Source organism: Platichthys flesus, chromosome 8, assembly GCF_949316205.1.
Source record: "Platichthys flesus chromosome 8, fPlaFle2.1, whole genome shotgun sequence".
Lineage (NCBI taxonomy): Eukaryota > Metazoa > Chordata > Actinopteri > Pleuronectiformes > Pleuronectidae > Platichthys > Platichthys flesus.
In genome coordinates this window covers 15073781-15093030 of record NC_084952.1, presented here as the reverse complement: position 1 = coordinate 15093030, position 19250 = coordinate 15073781, and the positions used below count along the sequence as shown (strand labels likewise).

General features: G+C 45.1%; 2 protein-coding genes across 2 annotated transcripts; both read left to right on the top strand.

The window, feature by feature from the left end:
* Positions 1 to 402: 402 nt before the first annotated feature.
* On the top strand, positions 403 to 10173 carry fhdc2 (FH2 domain containing 2). Its single transcript, XM_062394523.1, has 12 exons — positions 403 to 606; positions 1770 to 2351; positions 2431 to 2492; positions 4365 to 4467; positions 4751 to 4836; positions 5086 to 5186; positions 5522 to 5592; positions 5829 to 5936; positions 6467 to 6537; positions 7065 to 7182; positions 7281 to 7445; positions 7539 to 10173. Exons 2-12 carry the CDS (start codon positions 1881 to 1883, stop codon positions 9465 to 9467), a joined length of 3285 nt encoding a protein of 1094 aa, XP_062250507.1. The 5' UTR covers positions 403 to 606; positions 1770 to 1880; the 3' UTR covers positions 9468 to 10173.
* Positions 10174 to 12016: 1843 nt separating this feature from the next.
* rhogd (ras homolog gene family, member Gd) lies at positions 12017 to 15702 on the top strand. The gene is made up of 2 exons (XM_062393721.1): positions 12017 to 12084; positions 12716 to 15702. The coding sequence occupies exon 2, from the start codon at positions 12745 to 12747 to the stop codon at positions 13318 to 13320; it is 576 nt and encodes a 191-aa protein (XP_062249705.1). The 5' UTR covers positions 12017 to 12084; positions 12716 to 12744; the 3' UTR covers positions 13321 to 15702.
* The last annotated feature ends 3548 nt before the right edge of the window (positions 15703 to 19250 follow it).

Genomic DNA, 19250 nt, shown 5'->3' with positions numbered 1-19250 from the left:
TTTTGTTATTAAATCCTTATTTTCAGTTAACAAGTAATTCAACAAGTTAATAAGTCATTTCATGATTAAGTAAGACCTTATTTAGAGTTGGTTTGTCATTTTTTTTAAAGTTGGTATGTCATTTTATGAATTAGTAAGACCTTATTTAGAGTTACTAATTCCGTTTTTAAGAAAGGCTAAGTCCTTCTTTTTGCCACTTTATTGAGAGATTGTCATTTTAAAAGCTTATAGCATTTGTTCGGTGACAGAGTGGTGGAAATGGTCTTCCATAGCATGAGGACCGCGCTCTCTGGCACCTGAAAACCCTAAATCCGCCCACGGGAAACTGGGAGGATACAATGAAGGCATATCAGCGTGCGGGTGCGCGCCTGCGCGCGCCTTGTAATTCTTGTTGGAAGTTTCTCTGCAAGTTGAGGAGGACGAGACGAGAGGACGAGCGGACTGCTGGGAGTGGAGCGGCACTAGACGCCAGGAACAAGGAGATCCAACAAACGAAACAAAAACTACTGAGAGAAGGTTTATTCTAGTTTCAGCTCTAAGTAAACCTGAGGCTGTTGTTCGTGATTGTGGAGTTAACTCGAAGAGAAGAGGAGTCAATAACAGCCGGTAAGTGATGTGATAAGTTTGAGTTGAATCACTGGCTCAGGAGTGAGGTGATCGGGCTTGTGTGATCTGTCACTGACATGTAAAATGTAATGATGGTTAAAGCGGGATCAAGCCTGAGATTAGGAGAAATAGTGTGATCATATTTCAGAAATGTCAACACGGAATTTGTTGCAATAATCTCAATGAAAATCGAATAGCGATGTTATGTTTGCGTTTTGTGTGTTTTTTAAAAATGGCAATATCTTTGGCAATATCATCGGACAAATGAGACTTGGCGCTTGTTAAGATTCATTTAAATGATGGAGGCGGCATTAGATGACCCAGTGGCGGGGTTTTGCAGCGCGCTCCTGCGGCGCACGGTGGAACAGTTTGGCACCGGAGCGCATCCCCTGTAAAGTCCCCCCCGGAAACTTATGTGATCCACGTCTAGAGCAGGAGAGGGGACGATGTGTTTTCTGCTTACATGCAGAGCCATGTCATGATTAAAGACTTCCTCCCACTCCTGAACCAGTCGCCTGAATCCTCTGAGTCATTCCCAAACTGCAGTACTAATCCTACTTTAAAACTTGCTGGTGCAAGTGTGCGCAATCGGCTCTCAGATGTGGAGTCTCGCATATAACTCAAAACCTAACCCTAACAATATCATAACGTCATAGATTCTGAAGCAGACCCTCAACTTCGCAGCCTTCGGGTTGACCAATCATCTACTGTTGCCTGTGGTGTCTCCATGTATCTAATTAGAAGGGCGAGTGCGCACGGTAGAGGTGTGTGTGTGTGTGTGTGTGTGTGTGTGTGTGCGTGTGGACTTGCGAGGAGAGGAGAAACTGAACAGGATGGGACAAGCTGTTCAAAAGGCCTACATTGGGAGGTGGTGCTGGGGGGGGGGGGGGGGGGGGCATCGTACTTTCCCAAAAAACGCCTTGAACTTCCACTGAAAGTTGAAGCAGGGGTTACATATTTTCGGGGGAAACCACTGGTTAGATCAGTGAGTTCAGTGGAACAATGCTAATGAAAGGAGAAGTCAGGCCAGGTGTCAGCTCAGGTGAGGTCCTTGGCCGCACTTCAAACTGCCAGAGTTACTAAATATGGCCAAACCTGCCGGACAGCAGTGATTTACTGTCTTTCTGTGCAAGATTTAACATTTTTCTTGTCTTATTCCCTAGGCTGGAATTATCGATGGACCTTTGAACCGAACTTGAAAGGGAAAAATATTTTCTGACTAAGAAGAGTGTTCGTCAGCCATCACCTCCCCCTCAAGCTCCCAGGCCGTCTCTATGCTCATCAACCTGACAGTGGCCTTCAAGGAAACTCTTGCCTTTCATGGAACAGTGCCTGCCCACCCCGCTGCTGCCCCTGACGCTGTGGAAATGACGGCCATGGAGTCATGTCCGGTGCTGGTCACCCCTCCGCCGCCTTCCCTAGCACCTCCACCACCACCACCACCACCTCCTCCTCCCCCACCTCCGCCTGCTTCCTTCTCTTCCTCACCTTTCAGCAGGGCGGACAGTGTCCGTCGGAGCCGGTTGCGGAAGCTGAACTGGGAGCGTATCCCCAAAGAGAAGGTGGAGGGGAGGAAGAGTGTGTGGAATGGGGCGGCCCCGGGCGAGGACGAGTTCCCCATCGACCTCCACTCTCTGGACGAGCTGTTTGGTCAGAAGGACAGTAAGCCTCGGGACAGGACCAGCACCCTAAGGCGCCGGTCCTCTCTGCTTCGCTGCAGATCACCTCAGGACAGCTCGGAAGAGGTCAGATCATAAGGACTGCAGTGATGTTTCTCTGTAAATTAAGACAGACCCCTTATCAGTTTCCTTTGCCTCTTCACAGATCTCCCTGTTGGACTCCAAACGCAGTATGAACATCGGAATATTTCTTCGCCAGTTCAAGATGTAAGCCTCCTCATTTCTAATTCGAGCTGAAATGTTAGTCATTTAATCAACAAAGGATTGCTTGGCATCTCTTAAATGATCAATAGTGTGCCCAAAAAGCCAAGTTACAACTTCTCCAATGGGAAGATTCCTTTAGTTCCTATTTTATAATGAAAAATCTTTGTGTTTGGGTTTGATGGTTAGACATAGGACATTTTGAAAATGTCATATTGAGCTGTGAGGAATTGTTACGGACATTTATTTCCTAAATTAGTTTGACAATTCATGAATTCAATTTTATTTGTATAGCGCCAAATCAGAACATACATTATCTTAAGGCACTTTAGACTTTGGAAAAAAAGATGGGTAGAAACCATTGGTAGAACGATGAGTGGAGAAAAATTCAACAATGAATTACCAGACCAATCACTGTAAGTTGCAGCCTTGTTAGACTTGACCATTTACAACTTTTCGTTGGCATTTGCTGGAGGTCACCATCAGTCAAAGCTGGAGGAAGTTTTAAGTGCAGGAAACAGAAGTGTGTCCCACTGGGCCCAGGGGAACAGTAACTTCCCTTGAGATTGAACTGGAGTGTGTGGCCATATATCAAGCACGATGGGTGTCTGAGCGTGTGTGTGTGTTCAGTGTGTGTCAAAAGTGTGAAGTTTCATTGAGACAGAGAGAAGAGTCTGGAGTATATTGCAGGGGAAAGGTTCAGGGCAACTTAGCAGCTGGACATTGGTTGAGGGTAAGGGGGGTTGTCTTGAAGGGTAAGTAGCCGTGGATAGGTTTAGGATTCAAGAGTTTACACCAGCTTGTAAAAACCTAAAGATACAACCCCCTGCAGAGAGATAGAGAGAGCGGGAGAGAGAGAGAGAGTGAGACCCCACCGGTGGACTGTCATATTCATCTCCTCAGATCCTCTTAAGCGTGTTTGCCAGGTATTGGCATCTGAGACATTATCACTGATACAGAGAATAATGTGCTGGTAAAAATCAGATGAATAGAAAGAAAGATCTGAGCTGCTATTTTCTCATCCCACCTTTCAACTGAGGAGCACTAGATTTGTCAGGACTTGTACAGGAAGCCATTATGCAAAGAGCCTCTTTTGTACACAAACATTCATCTTGTTGGGAGCTTATGTGCCTTCTGCTGTGAGCAGAGATACAGGTACTGTTCAAATGTGGGTGTAGTTTAAAGAAATGTGGTTTTATAATGTCATCAGTGTCCCAGCAGCCCTTTCAACATCTTTTCATCCCAAGCTCTATTTATAGGCCATTTCACTCAGCATTGTGTTTTATAGAACCAGTTGAGGCAAATAATAAAGAGCGTTTAAAGACTTTTTTTGTATTTATATTCACAGTGTACCGTGGATGTGTTGTTGTCAAAGACTTGAATGTGAATACTGAGCTGCGATTGAGAATAAAGGTTACACACAGTAGCATGCACACGTGATGGATTATGAACGTGTGCGATGGGCGGTGAGACGAGGGGGGAGGGGAGAGGATGAAGGAAAAAGTGCTGCAATAAAGGACAGATGTGTCACATCGGAAGAAGTAAGTCAGAGGCTTAACAGTCAGCTGGCTCAGTTTCTGGTCTTTCACCTTGACATCCCCGAGGCCTTTTCTGACGTCCTCTCTCCCTGTCTGCCCTTTATTTGCCCAGTGGATATGCCGCTCTGCATCGCCGGTGTGGCGTCGGACAACCGGCTCTGCCCCGACACTGTGCTCTGATAAGAGCAGTATTGTGTGAAACAAAAGGGCTGATACTGCTCATTAAATTAGTTTTCTTAGAGTGTGTCATGCCTTTTCTCAGGCTGCAAACCCCCACGTGCACGACAGCTATGATGTCATACTAAAAACATGTTTGCTGTTGTCTTTTTTTCCCCCGCAGGCCTGCTAAAGAGATAGTTGAGGATATCAAGCTTGGTGCTGGGGACCGTTACGGAGCGGAGAAGCTCGCAGAGCTTTGCAAATTGCTCCCCGACAGCGAGGAGGTAAAGTGCCTTTTTTTTGGCATACAAATACGACAGTGACGACCCCCACCCCACCCCACCCCCACTCCCTCTCCTCTTACTCATCATCTGGCTCTGGTTAAGATGATCAAAAGTTTGCCATTACTCCATGTCGTATGATGTGGTCTGTTTCCAGCAAAGAAACACGTGGAAAGATATTGGAATTGACTGTTAACTACATGTTGGGTTTTTTAGTATTTCAGACTTTTTTTGTTTTTATTGAAGCTGTTTTCCAGATTTTTACTCTGCATCTGTTCTCTCTCAGGAGTCCCGCCTCAGGAGGTTCAGTGGGGAGCGGAGCTGGCTTGGAGAGCCGGATCTTTTCATGTTGCTGCTAGTGGAAGTCCCCAGGTACACCCCACCTCAGATCTGGTGAAAACTGCTTTCCAAAACTGCTTTTCCAACTGATTAAGTTGCTTTTAGCTTTTAAAACTCCTCTTTGTTTCCTGTTTATTTTATGGGACACTTGTCCATCTGACAGGCTTCACTTTGCGATGACATGTGCTTGTTTAAGTGATGAGTGATCAGGAGTGCCCTTTTTGTCTCTGTCGTCAACCCTGTCCATTCATCCATTCGTCTTTCTCTTCCCTGTTCCATTAGCTTTCGGCTTCGCCTGGATGCCATGATCCTGCAACAAGAGTTTGACCCTGCAGTGACCTCTCTGTGTGTGGCAGCCAGATGTCTGAGGGAGGCGGCCAGAGGTAGAGTAACGGCCGGGAGTTGTGTAGTCCACCACTGTAAAGATTTCCCTTCTATTTTCTCTTTTAAGTCCTCCCATGTATTGTGGTGACATGTGGATCCAATATGCAAACACTATATAACATTGTTAGAGTTCAGATTAAATAACTGATTTCGGGAGAAACCTGCTATCAGTTAAAACGTTTTGTATATTTCATCAGCCAATTTGAGCGGTAGTTCTTCAAAACAAAGTTGTTGATGTATTTTAAAACCTACCTTGAAGTTACTTGCTTGTACATTTGATAGTATGCGTCAACCTTGCGGTGCAATATAGAATATCTGTGTTTTACCCTCCTAGAACTGCTGAGCTGTCCAGAATTACACTCCATCCTTCGTTTGGTGCTGAAAGCTGGGAACTATATGAACGCTGTGAGTGCGTCTTTATTTTATCTGTTTTATTTTCCTTTCTTCAGCCTGACAAAGCAGGGCCAGTCCTTCTTTTCTTTTTTTAAATCTGTGCACCATACACCAGTCACCAGGGGTCTGAGTGTGTGTTCAGGGGCGTCACTCTGACGGTGCACCTGGGCTTTGTCTTGTTTGTTTAAAGTTGTCACATGACGTGTGTGTGTGTGTGTGTTGTTCTAACCTTGTCCGTGGCTTCTCAGGGTGGATACTCCGGGAATGCCGCTGGGTTCCGAATCTCATCGCTGCTCAAACTGGCCGACACCAAAGCCAACAAGCCTGGCATGAATCTGCTGCATTTTGTAGCCATGGTAAGAACTGAAGTGTAAATGCAACACAGGCACGGATGGGAGCTGAGAAACATAAACAAACAAACTTTAATCCTTAAACTGCAGCACGTTAGAGGACATAGGGTAAGTAGTTGGTCCTTCATATGTGGCCCAGGATGCATTTGTGTTCACAGAGCAAAAGAGGCCACATGCGTCCCAAACCATCTCCTAATGTGGTCTGAGTGATCGGATCTTAAGACTCATTCAGTACGAATTTGGTTGTGTTAAGATCTGTATGTAGGGCTGACAACTTGTGACGGGATCACTCAGGTTAGATTTTAATACCAGGACTGTACAGGGTCTAAAAGTAAAAAGGGTTTTAATATTGACAGCATTTGTATGAGTATTTAACAGTTTTGAGAAACAAACAAGTTGTGATGACAGTGTTCAGGGAACAGTAGCCCGTCCATCCAGACTGCTCCACAGAGCATATGATTTAGTCTACAATCGCAAATGATGTGTTGCTCTTTTTGAAACAATAGCTGGATAATCATTTGTGTTTGTCTCCACAGGAAGCTGTGAAAAAGGACCAGAGTTTACTGTCGTTTCCCAGCCAACTAGGCCATGTTGGCTCCGCCTCCAGGTCAGTCTTTTCCCAAACCTCAGACGCCATCATATCCAACAGTCACAGATCCTGGAACAAACTACCTGCCTTGCCTTATATCGACAAAATCTGACTCCTATTTAAACAAACACTATCCATATCTATTTTCCTTCTCTGTCATGGCGAGGAACCCAGCTGTTAGCATCAGCTTTCTGCCTGATTAAAAGTGGGTCATGACAACATGGATACTCCAAGACAATATTCAAGCTCTGCTCAAGAGTTTTGCTCAGTTTCTGATACTTCCTCTGTGCTCAAGTTGTCTGCAAGGCTTGAAGGAATTACCATCCTTTTTCTGCTTTTTAAGATGAAGCATATTGTTTTATTACTGCTTCCTTTCGTGTTGGATTTAAACGGACAACTCAAGGCCGAGTTCATTGAAAAACTCCTGCACACTTTGCATTTGATTTTAAATTTTTCAGTTGAAAAACCTTTCTCAAGACATGTTACACAGCTATGTCTTTACAGTTAACGTAATTGTGTTTCACATGTGTACTCATCCCTTGCAGGCTTTCTGAGGAGTCTGTGCTGGAGGATTTATCAAAGCTAAAAAGCAGAGTGGTTGCCCTAAAGGCAAACATCCAGACCGAAACGGAGATTCAGCAGCTAACACAACCTTACCTGGAGGTATACAACATGATCGATTTTCAACACCCCAACGATCTTCCGCGTGATTAAGCATTTTCATGAAGGGTAAATAAAAATATCTTTCTGTCCTTGTGCAGGTTGCTGAGGAACGTCTGAAGGAGGCAGAGGATGAAGTGGAGGGTATGAGGATGTCGAGTCAGGCTCTGGTGGAGTTCTTCTGTGAGGATGACAGCACTTTCAAACTTGAGGAGGCCTGCCGGGTCTTCCACTTGTTTTGTCACCGCTTCCAAAGAGCTGTCCAGGTTAGATCCAGAGGAAAAGTCTTTTGATTTGTTATCATTAAGAGCCTAGCATGAAGATTAAACATTTTTTAACAAAAGATCCCTTTTCTACAGGAGAATGCAGAGCGGGAGCTGAAGGAACAGAAACGTCTAGAGCGTCAGCGCGAAATGGGGGAGAAGGAGAAGCGTCGTTCTGTGGCTATTTGTACTGGGCTGGACCTCGGCCCGAGTCTTGTCAGGGAGCAACACGGCCAGGAGAATCAAGACGAGCTGGAGAAACTCTTAGAGAAGAACCTGAGCCACACTTGGAGTCGTCGTAGCCTGAGAAGCTCAGACTCCCGGAGACATTCACACCACCTGCAGAGTGACACCAACCTCTGTAGCACATCCATACTAAAGAGCTTCCCTGAGTTGGGCAGCAGCCCGACATCAACCAGTTGTCACTCAAACTGCTCCTCTGACCACGAGAACACCATACTACTTTGTAGCTCACCAGAGACTGATGGGACATGTTCCCCCACTGACCATCGATCAGTACCGACCAGAGGGAGCAGGGTTCAGCCCAGTCAAACCACTAGTCGGAGCATGGAAGTAGTTAAGGATTCGCCTGTTGCTACATTTAGTCATTCTCAGTATGGACGTAGCTTCAGAGTCAAACAAGGGTCTGAGAGAATTTCCTATGTGCTAGCAGGACAACCGAAGGAAGCAGGACTTAAAAAAGAAGCGAAGATTTCACATGAACAGATGCCTTCCACTAACATTGAATCTTCACACAGTTCCTGTACTATTCCTGCTGCTATAAACACTGATACACCCGCCCTGTGCATTAAAACCGCTCCTCATATTCAAAGGTTTGGCCCGCCTCTAACGGACAATAATCACTCTCTCCAGAGTAAACCTAATGTCTCTACAGTCACTGAGCCTGTTCCCCAGTCCGTTCGTACGAGTGGAATACTTTCTCAAAGTGATGCCCGGCCTCGCCTGTTGAAGTACCACAGATCGGAGAGCCAATCACAAACATCTGTAAATAGTCCAGATAAAGCCCAGTCACAATCGCAGATGAGAGAGACACATGCTGTGTTGTCTTTGCCCGACACTGGACTAGCTGAGCAGACGGATACAGAAGTGGTGCCAACACCTGTGGGAGAGAACTGGATGCCCCCCAGTTTACCGGAGTTCAGCCCATCGCAGCCAGTGGAGTGCTCGGACCTGCCCAGTCCTGAGAGGTCGTACTCCCGTGTCGGTGAAACGCTGGAGTGCCACACTTTGGTGAAAGGCCTTCGGTCCTATGACGCCTTCTCACCTCCGACCTCTCCACTCCCGCGACCTGCGCCAAGCCTCTGCTCCAAGTGGCGGAAAGAGAGGAAGGTTGACCTTCAAGAGGGGACAAGTCCAGGGTCTCCTGCATCACATGGGAGTCACACCATGAAGGTCCCTGTGCCCAGCGGAATAGGATCCAAAAGGGGACTTGTGTCACGTCCAGGACCCTCCAGCAACACAGGCATTCCCAGGGTACGCTCTAAAACTGAGTCTCCAAATGGCGCCCCGGCCCCTACAAACCCCTCCACTCCCAGCCGGCTGTCTAATCCTCGCAGTGGATCAATGCGCTCATCTCCCATCACTCGGCCTGCCTCTGCTCAGGGAGAGGCGAAACGAAGCAATAGCACTCGAGAGAGGACTGTAAGTGAATCACAGACTCCAGTAAAGCCCACCCTGACCCGTAGGGCCTCGGACAGATCCATTCTAGAGAAGGTGTCAGGCAGCACCCAGCAGGCTTTTGTCCGAGGGTCTCCTCTGCGTGTGTCAAAACGACTTGCCCCACACTCTGAGAATCAGGTTTCCTCCCAGCCTCGCACTGCTCACAGTCCGTCTTCCACCACGGCCAAGACCATACGCACAGCAGTCATATCTGCAGCCCGCAATAAAACTGCCAAAACCACAAGCACAAGCTCGTCCCCCACTAGCTCCAAAATCCCTACAGCTTCTCGGCTCCCTGGTCCCAAAATGGCTCGAGCTGCCGCAGCTCCGGCACTCTGGAAGTGACGGAAATGAAAAAGTGCCTACACTTTGCTGTTTCCAGGATTTTTTATGTATTTCAGTCTTAATATATTCAGCGTGTGCATACATGAATGATGTGAGTCAACTGGTATCAATCGAAAGTCGACTTTCTGACATGTTTCTAGCTGTAAGTGCTTAGGTTCACAAATGTGACACAGAGCTGCACTGGGAGCAGCTGGGATCCTTTCTTATGTATTTCAACCACTGTTGTGTCCTCTGCAGGCAATAGGACACTACAAAGAGACCTTTCGAACAGTTTAAGTTTTCTACATTCTATGTAGTAAAAAGGATTCGACCAAGTGAAAACACTGGGTGGTTGGAGCTTGCTTTGTAAGAGCTATGATATGGGGAAATGTTTCAATCACTCTGACGCAGATTTAAAAAATATATATATTTTGTTTTAGGAGTTATCCAAATGTTTTGAATACCGTGACCCTTCTGCAAAGTGATCACTGCGTTCTCACACGTGACTGTCTGACAGTCCAAACTTAATTTGGTACTATCGAACTGTTCATCCTATTGTAGAGAGGCCTCATCAGTCTGATGCACTTTACAACCTGAAGAAGAAGCTGCGAGGAGATGAATTGTGTCATTTCTTTTTTATATAAAAAAATCTATAACTTTATTGAATAGCATTGGTTGTTATTCACTGCATTATGTGGATTTGTAAATAAAAGAAGATGAAAAAAGATGTTAATCTGAATAAAGTTTTTTTTTTCGATTACACCTCCAGTGCGTGTAAGTGATGTTCTAAAATCAGTTTTTTGGGGTTTTTTACTCAGTAAAGCACTTACTATGAGAGCTTTCACTTTCAAGGTTCCCACTCTACTTCATCAACTGCTGCACTTGCATCTCCCCGTCCTCTTTCTTCTAGTCACCCCCTCATTTTTCTGTCTCCTTCTTTATCCCGAGTCCCGCTCGCTGCATCTCTTGACACAGTCACCCCCAATCCTGTCGGTGGCTGTTGTTATGGCAATGCCACGGATGTCCCGGGGAATCTTCTGGCAGAGTAGTAGGGGTGTAAGGGTTGGGGGTGGAGGGTGACTGTGGGTGTAGGGTCCCAGTGGGAATTCTCTCTTTATAGGCCCGCAGTGACGCCAGTACCTCTTGGGAAAGGCAATAAACCGGTGCCTCTTTGTGCTCTTGAGTGTCCAGTTGTCGATCAGCGTTGGCCTCTTAACCTGTCCCAGTGTATAGAGGTGACATCATCAACAGGTCTCCAAGGGTGCAGGATGGAGTCGTCCGAAGTGATCCCCCTTCTTTAGCTGCCTTTCGTGTATTCGGCATTGATCTGAAAGCAGCAAGCTCAGTGAGAATAATGTGGCGTCTGAAGGTCAATAAATGATGTATGGGATTTAAGACCAGAGCTGACCACAGAGAGGAAGAGGCCCAGAAGAAGGGAGACAGGGTTGCTTTACGGCCTGTTTGTATACTTAAAGTGTTGTCGGTGGCATTTAATTACAAGAAAGTCCCAAGTTCAAGAGAAAGGGTTAGGACAAAGTAACAAGTATATACGTGTCCAGCAGGCATTCAGACCACTCTTGAAATCTTGACAGGCAGATAAAACCCGGGGCAAGCCTCGCTCATTTGCTGTGACATTGACTGGATTTAAAGTGTGAGACTGGAAGTGAGAAAAGTTCAGGGACTCCCTTCTCAATATTTGACACAAGATGTAATGCAATCTTAAATGCTCATTATGGTGGCTGAACGGATTACTCTCATGGAAAAGTTGTCTGGTATAATCTGTTGTAATTACTAGAGGAAATAAATGCGGTCAGTGGCAGGGGAAAATATCACATCACACTCCATTCATAAATTTGACAGTTTAATAAGCCCTCATTTAAAGGTGCAACTGTGTGAGGACATGTTCTGCATATGTAGGAGAATAAAGCAGAGGTATCTGTATCTGTAAAGTACATTTACTCAAGTTCAGTTTTGACGTACATGTACTTTTGTATTTTCATTTCCTGCTACTTAATATTAAAAGTAAGTATTACATTATAATATGTTTCATCAGTATCAAACATCTTTTTCTCTCTCATTCATTTAACAGCTGCGCGTTTGCAGATTAAGATTTTACTTCGAAAATGATCAACAGATATGACTTGTCTGCTTCCACTTTGGATTGAACAGTTCAAATCACTCCCACTTGGACCAGCTAAAACTGCTCAGTTTATCCTAAATCATAACACTGTATTATACTGTACTTTTACTTTAGCGTCTAATTGGATTCTGCTTATGATACCTCCACTGATATTTATATACTTCTGCTTATTTGCAGTCATGATTCCAGGACTTTAAAATACTCTTATGTCTTTGTAAGACTTTATGCTGCACCTGACTGTGCTATGATTAACTGTGTACTTTGTATTTTTTATTTTTGGCTGTTGTATTGACTCTTGTGCAGTAGAACATTGTTCCGAGGAATCACAGGAACAGCGTAACGACGCCACCCAGTGTCCGATAACCGTCGGTGGCAAAAGGAAACCACAACTCCCGGCGTGCACTGCTGCCGCACGTCGTTTTTTACGTAATGGACAGCTCCCCGGATGCGGCTGTGATTGACTATACCAGGCAAAAAGAGATCGAAAGCCAAGTGGCGGTAAGTCCCCCAATCCTCCAGATTTCACTCTTACAGCAAAGAACTGCCGCGGAGACATATGTTGGAACATGGCGTGATTTTTAAAGTAACTTGTGCGAGTGGCGGGCTCAGGAACAGACCGTCTGGAGAAGCGGCTGGCAAGGAAAACTTCCAGCTTGTTTGCTAACTAGCTAGGTTGCTAGCCACCAAACGCGCTAGTTCCTTAGCTTGACGCTAGTTAGTAGGGGAACGCCTAGTATCATAGGTGACCAGTGCGAAGTAATACAAACCAGACCAGCACTGGGTCCCCCGGCTTCACTCGTTAGGTCTCGTCATGGTTGAAGTTATGGAAACTTTCTAGACCTTGTTTATAAGTGAACGGGGGAAATAGTCGCCGAAGTTAGACCATGAACCGTTACTTACCGACGATGAGCTAATGTCGGTGGCGGTTAGCTTGTCTGCTAACTGGGTGATAAGCTGCATTAGTGCACAGAGTGACCTCGATGAGTCACTTATTGGTTATTTTACAACTGTTCTTCAAAGTATAATAATCATGTCGCTCATCAGTGTTAATGTGAAGTCTTCATCAGACTCTCGGAGCTTTGAGTGGTGAAACCAGGTATGACCCAGGTGCCCTGTGTTCTGTTGTCAGGTGCTGCAGCCCCAGTGGTCGTAGGCAGGATGCAGACCATTAAGTGTGTGGTTGTGGGTGACGGGGCAGTGGGTAAAACCTGTCTACTCATCTCTTACACCACCAATGCCTTCCCCGAGGAGTACATCCCCACAGTGTTCGACAACTACAGCGCCCAGATGAGCGTGGATGGCCGCACCGTCAGCCTCAATCTGTGGGACACGGCCGGCCAAGAGGAGTACGACCGCCTGCGCACCCTCTCCTACCCCCAGACCAACGTCTTCATCATCTGCTTCTCCATCGGCAGCCCATCCTCCCACGCCAACGTCAGGCACAAGTGGCACCCCGAGGTGTCTCACCACTGCCCTAATGTGCCCATCCTGCTCGTGGGCACCAAGAAGGACCTGAGGGCCGACGCAGAAACGGTGAAGAAGTTGAAGGAGCAGAGCCTGGCCCCGACCACCCACCAGCAGGGCAACGCCCTCGCCAAGCAGATCGGGGCTGTTAAATACATGGAGTGTTCAGCTCTGCAGCAAGATGGAGTCAGGGAGGTGTTCGCCGACGCTGTGAGGGCAGTGTTGTACCCAGTAACGAAAAAGAACCCCAAGAAGTGCGTTCTGTTGTAATAAATGGTTCCCACTTTTGGACTGTGTCGATAAATGATGGAGATCCACAGATGTAAAGGAAGGCTGGGGAACGAAGGGCATCATCCGGCTGCCTCCATGCCACTTCCAGCAGTTCAGACTCTGTTCAGCTACTCTGTTACTGCTCTCTTCCTTACTCATCTCCTGGAGGACTTCTCTCCGTTGCCATCATTACCAAAGTGACTATGCCAAAATGGGGGCAACAGACTGAATCTCCTCTATTTTTCTTACATTTTAACTTTTTATATTTACACTTTCCCCCCCAGTTTTACATCTGTTCTAGATTTATAGATACTCTGCTTTGCTTTATAAAATGCTGATAGCGGTGGTTACAAGCCATAATAACATCCAAACCAACCAACCAAGCTACCCTGTTTGACTGGAGAGAAGAGATCTGCCTTTGTTCAGGTGGAGAAATAATGACTACCTCATAGTCTCACCTAGGTTGCATCTCATGAGTCTCAAGCGACGTCACCATCCAAATGCTTTGACCTGCCTATTTAGATGCAATAAACAGACAGGCAGCAGGTGAACACGTTTTTCATTTCAAGCAGTTTGAGTCCAGAAAAAGGTGCAATGATTCCTGGACAAATGCCAGTACCCCTACCCAATACCCACATAAGAGAGGTTAAACTGCTGATCTGCAGTTCCCCTTGTGTTCAGTCTGGCATGCTAGAGCTGTCTGGCAGGCTGCCCCTCCAGCCTCTCGCACTGCTCTGTCACTGTCACGCATTGAAGAGCCAGTAGGCCTCTGATGATAAACCGGACCATTAGAAGCGGCCAACCATTTCCCCCCCAACAGTAATCAAGGAGCAGGTGCCATAAGGCCTCTGCCAAATAAGCCACACCGGTACTGGATTTATTGGGCTTCCATTATCCAGAAGTCAGGTTGTAATACAGCTCTCCTCTGTCTTCCTCTTAACTCTTAATGCTCACACACAGTGCCATTAAAACATGCCTAAGAGTGACTTTATGACAGGGTGGTGTCAAATAGACTTTATTTTGTCTAATTATGTTTAATTTACTCTGTAAATGATTTTTTTTTCTCCCTCAAATGTTTTTAACCTTTGAGTGTGGTAATGGCCAAAGTGGAATATATTTTTTTGTAATGTTTATTTCATCATTAAGATTTTGTACCTAATACTCCGATTTGATAAACCGCAACTTCATCCTTTTCAATGATTGCTGACATTAAAGGTCAGCAGACTATTACCACTGCATAATTGATTTAGTGTAGCATATCATTCCAGAACATCTCTTAAATGGCTTATCCTAGGCTTTATACTTCTTTACCTTTATTGTCTCAATTAGGTGAATATCATTTCATCTTTGAATAATCAGTGTCATAGCTGCCTTGTTAACCATGTAACAGCGGTTGAGTTACAGTATGGAAGGAGCATTTTATTGGGTCAGGTGCCTTATCTCAACCAAAGACCAGTGCTCCCTAGTCCAACCCAAAGGTGTTCATTACAGTGATAAGTGCCACAAGACCTTTTTTAAATACAGGTCCAACCAACCCTGGGTTTCATTTATGAAACATTCTCAAGCTCTCTGACTTAGTTCCCATATACGGCACTCTTTGTAAGACACAGGTGTTAAACTGACATCTTGTGCGGCAAGTCTTTGTGCATGTTTATTTTTTAACAGAGGGCTCATGACCCACATCCCTTTTAAAATATTGTGGTTTACATCCCTGCACTGCATGGTGCAGTGAGGGCAAGGCACAAGCACAACTTGCACATATGGTTAGCAGGAGCTGTGTCGGTGGAACGTGCCTTGTCACATCTGATGATTTTTATACATTTTATAAAAAACTATTTTTTAAGTAAGATTTGGCTGCTCATTTGTACTTACAGCTGCCAGTAATAAAAATCAGCCCTTTTCAAAATAGTTATTTTCATTTACTCACTCGAGCGGGGTGTATTAAAGTCAACCTTCGATCGTGGCCTGTGTAAAGTCCAGAATAACCGAAGCGTAACACGAGCGGGAGGGTTTGTGTAAAAGCAGCGATGTGGTTTGAGATCTGCCTAGAGATGTGTGAAAATGTCCCAGATCGGTGTGTGGAGGGTTGAATGTAAGTGCACAATATGTCAAACTGTCAACTGTGGTGAGCATGTTTTTTTGCCATGTCCGGATTTCACTCAGATAATGCTGTTGAAGTGGAACATACACCTGTGGGCTCTGTATGTCTGTGTCCCGAAGCTGTATGCTATCGTGTGCGTGGTACTGCGCTTTTACACTGGGAACTTGATTTGTAGAAATCTGTTTGTAATTGTTTTATATATAACAAAAGCATATTTGTATAAATGAACTAACAGTGAGATGATTTTAAATTATGCCAAATAAAATGGTGGTTTAAACCATTTTCCTCTGCTGGTTTGTCGCTTGACAGAAGAGTTCTTGTATCAGACATGATAATCTAATTGTTTCACAGGCATAGTAAAATTGGAAGATTAAACTGAAGTGTGTGTGAGTGTGAAATGAGTCACGATTACAGACACCCGCTGATATTTTCAGCTACGGGAAACCACACTTTTGTTCCTGTAGCTTGCTCTACTGTAACATAGCTATTACAAGTCTTTCAGTTACCATGTCTGAACACTAGATGGACACAGCCCTCCAGCTCTGCTCCATGTTACCCAGAGTGTGTGCCATTCTTTTAAAGCCTATGTGTTTTTTTTTTTTCCTTCTGTACATTCAGAGTTAATGGTCTATACCGACCCGGTCTTCAGGGTCATCATTCACTTGAGCAGACACCCACAAGCTCAATCAGTTGCAGGGGCTTTAAAAAAAAAAAATCTGCATGGATGCTTACTCTGAAAAATTCCCTTGACCTTTATGGGTGTAGCCGGTGACAAATGACAGATGTGTTGAACTCCAAGTCTCATTACAACCATACTGCAGCAACATTTAGAGCTCATTTCCTCTGCGGTTTGTCTCTAAATGTTTTACAAACCAAACAAGGCTGAATGCATGTTTGCATCCTGTAAAGCTTCCGTCGCTGCTGGTGTTTTGATTTATTGTTTCAGCAGGAATCTGAACTGTTGAGGCGTTCAGGAAAACAAAGCTTCGAGGCAATGCCTGAGCTCTGGTGGTTAAGTAAGATGAGAAAGGATAAGTGCATGTTTACTGTCTGCAATACGCTTAACTAAAGCAGGGGGATTAATGAGACTTGGGTCGGTTAAGGTGATCCACTTTTAGTTGAGTGGACAGCGAAAGGATTGTAATTGTGACTGCATTATTCAGTTCATTAGGTCGAAACAGCTCTTTAAAAAAGGAAAAGGGATTTTGGAGTTTGATTTGATCGCTGATTTCTCATTAGAAAGGATTTCTTAGTTCTTCAAACTGCTTAAAAATCTGCTGAGGCCATTGTCATAGAATTATCTTCTATTTCTGCAAGTTGATCACCCTCAATTAGTGCAGGAACAATTTACACATGGAGGTTTCACTAAGACAGAGATGGAGACACAATTTCTTACCTGTGCATGTGATTGGCAGTTACACGCTTCCAGCTACGTGTTACAGGCATGATTTTGATGCTGTTCCTGAGCTGTGCAGCTAACCAGCATAACGTTTAATAACCATCTAATTGAGGTAAAACTGTCCAATCAGGGAAGACCTGCTCGTACCCTGTCTCCGATCAGACCGGGAGGAGCCCCCAGGACCCTGTACCCTGTTGCTGTGATTGTTGATGCTACTTGAGGTAAGTTAATTTGGTTTTTGACATCACACCACCACCGAATAATAAAGTTTCATCAAAATTATAAATGTTAAATCGCTTCTGTCTAAACTTTTTCCTGTTTCACAAACTTGCTTCTATAGAGAAACAAAGGATTTGGCCCAATATTGTCTTGAATCTGGCAGGCCAGAAAAAATAACCTGTAACCCCCAAATATGACGGCAAGACTCGTTCCAAAGCCGGTTTGAGTGACACCCCAGAATCACCCCGGGCACAGGTTTGGATACGGCTGCTGAAACTGAATAAGGTAATAGATCTTAATATTTATCATTAATAGCCACCTCATCCAGGCAACCCACATGGCTGACTTGCAGCACCTTGAGGCTGAGGAAACTTCATCATAAATGTAGTAAAAGGCTAATGATGACACACCGGATGTATGATATTAAAAAATGTACATGCACTGACATTGAGGGAGCACACTTTAAATTAGACCTGTCAATCAATCTGTTGCCCCAGTGCATTGTGGGAGGGATGTACTGATCATGGTTGTTCCTGTTACCTTTATGTCCTGGTTCAGGATAAAGTCATCCAGGAAGAATAAATCCATGAGGGCTCTCTCTTCAATGTTTGCGTGTATCTGTGTGTGACAGACACCTGATCAGATGAATGGGTGTCTTGTGTACCAAGTGCTGTAAGTGATGTCAACCGAGACGTTTTTTAACTCACACAGCCAACGTTTCCTTTGAACGTAGCAGGAGGTGTAGTTCTCTGTTTCTCATCTCCGCCTGTTTGTGAGGCAGAGGGAAAGCCGACCGGCTGATGTCCTTTCTGTGAGTCACCAGCGTGGAGTGAGTGGGAGTGCTGGCCTCCGTCGGGACCTTGATCTCAGCTCCGTCTATCACTCCTCAATCTCCATGGCTCCTTTCCGCCGTCCCACTGTCCATTTGATGATGTGTCGGGTACAGGCCGGGCAGCCACTGGCACGATTCAGGAAAGGAACTGGGGAAATTCCTCTTCTTCTCCTCGTCCAAAGATGAAAAAGCAAAAGGCCTTGATCTATAGACGGCCTGCAGCGAGAGCGCGACTGAGAGAGCTGCGGTTCTGCATTCAGATGAAACTGTTCCAGCAGAGGGAGAGGGAAAATGAGATTGGCTGGATGGGGGCAGAAATAATGATGGAGTGGAGGAGAAATCAGTCAAGTTGTTTCAAATGTGAAATGAAGGGATCAGGATGGAATATTGGAATATAGGATGAAAGAGTGGTGGAGAGATGTTCAACCTCCTCCTGTTAGTTGACAGACAGCAGCAGCAGCTGGTTAGCTGAGCTGAGCATATTGAGGACATGTAATATTTTGGACAAACTCTTGATGTCCTGGCAACGGATCAGCAGTGAGTCAGGCAGGAGGTTACTAACAGAGCATTCACATGGTGTCGCAATATCAGAAGACTTTGTTCTTAACTAGAAAAATGACTGTGAAGGTCAGCTCAAGTCTGAACAAGTCCATAGGTTGGCAGAAATGTTGGTACACCTTTCGGCGAGTTGCTGACGTCATCACTTATTAACCAACATTTTACAATCAGCTTTATTGTGACTTATCACTTCATGCTGCATGTCCGTTTCTCACAAACACCACGATACAGATGATTTTACGATTGAAATGCCTACGTATTATCAGCCTATATTAAGTTATCTACCTGCCTGTCACACCTGATTCATTTTCAATCCTCCTTATTATGCTAATAACTGAAAGAGATGTTTAAATACTGAAAGCACTTAAACTCAACACACTTTGTTTACAGTCTCCCAAGTTTTCCTCACGTTCTGACTTCAAAGCACTTGAACACACAGAAGTCGGAACAGCAACTTCATTATTCGGGAAACAGGGCCGTCTGAGCAGCATGTGAATTCACAGTAAGCCTGGACTGCTTTATTAAGGCCAATCCCAGAAATAGTCCAGCACAGAAGCCTTTGTTATACCACACGATTTTGCACATATGAAAGAAATTGGATGTACCGTGTATATTATTGGGCTTTAGATGTTTTTGTAGGTGAGCTATCAGGCTGTTGCTGGGTAGCTTCATATTAAGTTCACCGCCACAGAATGGCATTGACATTCTCTTGTTACTCCTGAGTAATGCGATTGTTTAGCATTGTCCCTTAAATGCCAGTTTAAAAAACGATTTGTCTCAATTTGCAAATCGATATTCCTCACATGGGATGGAGCAGAAGG